Source organism: Patiria miniata, unplaced genomic scaffold (assembly GCF_015706575.1).
Source record: "Patiria miniata isolate m_02_andy unplaced genomic scaffold, ASM1570657v1 HiC_scaffold_29, whole genome shotgun sequence".
NCBI classification, from domain to species: domain Eukaryota; kingdom Metazoa; phylum Echinodermata; class Asteroidea; order Valvatida; family Asterinidae; genus Patiria; species Patiria miniata.
The window spans coordinates 1,343,490-1,348,875 of record NW_024037068.1 but is presented as its reverse complement, the minus strand read 5'-3'; the positions used below and the strand labels follow the sequence as shown (position 1 = coordinate 1,348,875).

Below are 5,386 nucleotides of genomic sequence, written 5' to 3'. Positions count from 1 at the left end.
CAGTGGGTTTTTTTTTAATTTTGACAAAAGCAAACATTTAAAACCGTTTTATACCATCTTGAAATCCAGACAAGTTGGCATATTTTAGTACAAACCACATTTAAGCTTTGTATGTTGTTTTCATTATTAAATAAAGTAAAGAAGTCTTTTGCATTTTTTTTATATTGTAAATATTTTGTATGCATATTGCTGTGGTGTTTGTAAATGAAAATCAAGCTATTTATAATTTTTCTCTTACTTGTACACAAATATGTAAATTTGATACAGATCGTGTATTTATTCAGAGCACACCTATAATAAAATATGTTAGGGAAAGTAAACTGTACTTCTTTTGTGAAACGATTTTATTCCTTTTAAGTCAAGACAATAGACCCATGTATTTAGAAGAAAGAAAAAAAAATCTCAAAAATATCACTCAACGCTCCAAGACCGCTTAAAACTGAATACAATCTACTGATCTGAAAATCAGGCAAAGCTTAAAAAATAAATAAATAAAATTGAAAGAAACAACAAACACTTAAGTACAATGCATGAAGGTCAGTACTGGTTGTGGAATCAAAATTTAACACGACTGGAAAAGATGAAAATATAATGTCCTAGCACACAGCCTAATATAAACTTGACGTCTTAAGCCGCCTTTCCATATGCACGTTTTCAGTCTTTTTTTTTCTCCGTTGCATATTTATGCCTATAACCTATAGGCTCAAATATGCAACGGACCAAAAAAAAAAACGGACTGAAAACACGCATGGAAAGGCAGCTTTTATCAGGTAAAACAACACATACAAATGAAAGAACCATTCTTTAAGAAAGTCTATAGATTTAAGTGATTTTTTTTTGTTTCTGTACACAATGTACAATTCTTATTCTTTTCTACAAACTTCCTCACTAAGGAACCAAATATTTACAACAACTTTAAAATCCTAGAAATGCTGACAACAGCACTATTCCTTTGGTACAGTAAGATGAATGTTTCATGAATAATTGAGAATACATGTACTTGATTTCATTTTATGTGAATACAGACACATGTATATTAACATGAAAGTGAGACATGCGGCTTGTTTTTCTTACGTCTGAAGAAAAATGCTCTATCTTTTTGACAATTTACATTGATACCAAGTTTTTAATTCCCGTTATATTCCTGTTTCAGTATGGGTTATTCTATCAATTTGGGGTTCAGAGTGTGACATATTCCCGGTCCCTGTTACCTTGGTCCTTTGTAGTTTGCCATTCAAGTATCGTTATGAGCGACTTCAAATGATTTTTTTAATTGTTGGGTAGGTAGTTTGCTATTCATAATCACTCTGTAAGGACAACTGCATTAAAGATATAGTCCATCATTTGTAATTTGTGCATTTTGTTCGTTTGAAGCAACAAAAGTGTTCAAAATCTAATGAAGGATACTGAACAACTAACCTGATGAAGTTTCAGCTCAGCTTCAGCTGTATATGTCGAGAAAAACAGCATTCTAGGATCTCAATTTCAAATCAAAAGTTACTGAATCATGTTTTGAATTGTTTTGAATTGCAGCTATACGCGACGTCGCGCACTGATCCGACGAATTATAGCAACCACGTGCGCGTGTGCGCCGTGCCAATGCTTGCGCGCGCTTCGCCGAATAACAAAACAAACTACTAATTTAATTAAAGACGCACCGTTGGAAAGGCCTTCTTTCGTTGATTACTTCAAAATGACAGCTTCCCAGAAAGAATAATTTCACAGGGAGTTTAGTCCCCTTCATATCTTTCAATCAAGTTTGTTTTTCAACAATAATTACGTCAGTTACTTTTCGGATGGCTGCAAATGATGGACTATAGATTTAAGGAGTGCATCAGAATCACAAAATGATAGATGTCACATGGGACAGAAAAAAGGGACCCCAAACTTATAGAATGACCCTTAAACAGAAGTGTATGACTCATGACCTGGACTCCAGTCTGACTCGAGTCCCATTTTCAGTGACTCGGACTCAAGTAATGATGACAAATGACTCGGATGTGGACTCGGACTTGACCCTGCGGACTCAGACTTGGACTGGGACTCAACCTGCGTAACTCGGGACTGGACCAAAATCACCACGTATCACTTATTTTTTTCAATGATATGATTACAAATTAGTTTGAAGATGACCCTTTCCTGAGTGAAACAGTCAGTGAAGTGCAATAGAAATGCATATAAGTAATGTACATAAACAGCGCATGCGGCTGGCTTGTTTCCGATATATTGATTCGGTAAATCAATGTATCGAAACATGTACCCCAGCGTCCGCACTTGATATTGCGTAAATAAATGCAAGCTGGATAGTGTTCGGTACTAGATTATCCTTTCCAGACACTGGTGCCTGGCCCAGCAGTATCTTCCAATCATTTTTAGTGCTATATGAAAGTGACTCGTGACTCAGACTCGGCCTTTGTGACTCGTGACTCAGACTCGACCTACATGACTCGGTACTCGGACTCATTGACCCAGCTCGTTGATACAGCTCTTGACTGGTTCTCGGCAAATCTTTGTTCAGCACGTTCTCAACAAAAACCCTCATCGTCCTGAAAGTCCTCCTGCACGTCCTCCTCCACGTCATCGTCCTCCCCCTGGCCAGCGGTAGTCTCCGCCCCCATGCCGCGTCCCAGCGGGATGTCCAAGGCCCTGTGTACAGCCTCAATGGTGCGCATGTTGACGTAGTAGGCCATGTTGACTGTGGGAATGCGGCCGCGCATGTCTTCCATGAAAGCATAGGCCTAGGGGTACAACAGAAAAAGCCAACAATGTCAAAAGTGAACTCAGCTACATCACAGGTGACTTTCTTTAAAACAGGATCGAAAGTTGAAGTCAAAAGCAAGAGTGCTCAATTAATTTTCTTGAGCAAAAGGGTTGTTACAAAACCATGTGTCAATGAAAATTGCATTTTGCAATTTGAATTAAGTGTTCAATGTTTGTTTAGAAAATGCAATTTTTTGAATTCTAGTCAGAAAATGGACAAGAACTTTTTGTTGATTAAGGTTTATACTCAGCATAAAAAAACACACATTTTGTGATATTACAGCTAGTTTTGATGCTGCAAATTTGCAAAAGTTGAACACATTGCAACTCCGTTAAATTTTGCTATAAAACGTTTCACGTCATTACAAATTTGCTTTGTACACGCATAAATGTGAAATATGAATGGCACTTAATGGCATTGTAGTGGTTCAATGAAAAACAAAATGAACATTAATGTGATGATGAACATTAGTTAATACAATGAAAATTTCACTACATTAAATGGGCCTTTCAATGGAGAAATTGTTGTACCGGTAGCTTATCATGATCAGTACAGTGAAAAACACTGCATACTCACTGGTCTAGTTCGGTTACAGAAAGTACTAAACTATGAGTTAAACACCAAACTCTGTCCAGCAGTTGTGTGAATATTTATCATATTATAGGGAGAAGAGTATTCAGTGACGGAAGTAAGTGTTGTATTTTGTACCTTCTTGTAGTTTTCCTGCCTGGCATAGTGTTCAATCATCATGCCAAACACATCCCCAATCCTAACAGCATTGTCTAAGTCTGGCTCCTCCAGCAGGACCTGGCACTGCCTCATAGCCTCATCAGGATCCTCATCATACACCCTATGGGAGGCCGGGAACAAGACAGAGATTTAAGTTACAGAGGCCGCATCCCTATTGGTTGGTTACAGCTGGCTGTAACACATGGGGCAACCTTACACACTACATGTGTGCAGTGTACTTTCAGTGGCGTTTTCAAAACCATGGCTTCGATTTCAGCTTTGGCTACGGCTGGAAGTAACATATGTGTCTATATTGGACTGTGTCTTCGGCAGCTTCCATAGGTGCATTTTCTATACATCCTCAAAAATATACTCAGCACCCCCAAATATTAAATGGCAATGGAAAGCTTTGGTTCTGAAGAATCCACAAATACAAATCTCTCAATTCTTAACAGTTGAAACAAAGAATTGACTGGAGCAGGGTTTGAACCTGGGACCTCCGGATTGCTGTTCCGGTGCTCAACCAACTGAGCTATCCAGCCCATGCTGGCATTTCCCTAGTTTGTCCATTGATGTCTTTGTTCAAGGGTCGCTAGTCAGAAGCCTTAAAGCCATGTAGCCAGGGATCACGCCCAAAGTCACGATGCTAGCAACAATAGCAATGCTGCAAACCTACGAAATAGCAAACGGAACGGCAATCCGGAGGCGGCAGGTTCAAACCCCACTCCAGTCAATTTCTTTGTGCAACTTTTAAAATTATTACAATGCACCTAATCAGTTTTCCTGTGTGATTTATATGAAAATTCTTTCAAAAATCTTATTTTAAGCTCATTTTGAGGTGAATGGTCATATTTTGAGTCATTCGTATTTCTAAGGAGATATGCTACCTGCGTGCGGTGACAAACTTCTTGATGAGTCCAATGCGTGACTTGAGAGCGCCGAGTTTCTCCTCTTGCAGCGAGGCGTTCTTCATCTTAGCTTTGCTGAGGCACTTGTAGGCCTCGCTCAGCGCTCCCAGGGCCTTGTCATAGTTCTGGTATTCATCTATCTCCACCTGGCAATCACAAACAATGTCACATTCAACATCAAAGGATCATCCAGCTGCACCTCTAGCAATGTGATTTCTTCAATCACCTGTCAGCAATGCCCCACAGCAGTATCCATTGGACAAACTGGACAGTCCCTACGATAACATATGAATGGCCTCAAGTTTGACGGTTCATGGGTTCCCAACGAAATCTTAAAATGTAATTCCATGACTTTTCCAGGACAAAGTTGATGCTTTCCTTGACCAATTTGTAGGCTGTTTTGGCATCTTAGGAGCCTTTTACAATACAGTGGTCAGTCATCAAGTCACACAACTCAAGCTGAATCATGTTTTTAAAATTTTTCATGAAATGGCACCAGACTATCTCTGTCATAAATTTGAAAGGTCTCAGATATGCACAATTATTCTACCAGGGGCAGTTCCACCAATTTTGTTGTTCCAAGAATTAAAGGGCAAGAGTGCACTTCATTTTTTTATATCCTGGAATTTATCAATGGAATTTACTTCCAAACAGCATCAAATGTTCCAACAATCTTCCTCATTTTAAAAGGGCAGTGAAAGAAAATCTCTCTTCGTGTTAATTTTGTTTTTTAAGCAGTTGAGATTTGTGTGATTTCTGTGATTTTTTCTTTAAATTATTTTTTTTTCTAGATCCAGTGCAATTTTTTTTTGAACTCTTTTTATTTGTACTAAGCCGTCTTATAAACAGCTTTTCGGGTTATCCTTGGCTTTGTATTTACATGAAATACGTTCGTTTTTTATACCATTGTATGTTTGTTTGTTTGTTTTTGCCAAAATAAATAAATAAATAAATAAATAAATAAATAATCACACTGAATATAAAGGTC

At 38.2% G+C, this 5,386-nt stretch overlaps 1 protein-coding gene and 1 non-coding gene across 2 annotated transcripts in view; both read right to left on the bottom strand.

Annotated features, from left to right (window-relative positions):
* Window positions 1-1,798: 1,798 nt before the first annotated feature.
* The window catches only part of LOC119735761 (intraflagellar transport protein 140 homolog), a 39,006-nt gene continuing 35,418 nt past the window's right edge, over window positions 1,799-5,386 (bottom strand). The window contains exons 31-33 of the mRNA XM_038209676.1: window positions 4,378-4,544; window positions 3,470-3,611; window positions 1,799-2,738 (exon numbers count right to left, since the gene is read on the bottom strand). Coding sequence (XP_038065604.1) covers window positions 2,526-2,738; window positions 3,470-3,611; window positions 4,378-4,544 — 522 coding nt within the window. The 3' untranslated portion in view covers window positions 1,799-2,525. The remainder of the gene's footprint in view (window positions 2,739-3,469; window positions 3,612-4,377; window positions 4,545-5,386) is intronic.
* Trnaa-agc lies at window positions 3,960-4,032 on the bottom strand. The gene has a single exon. It is a non-coding gene; the product is annotated as a tRNA-Ala (tRNA).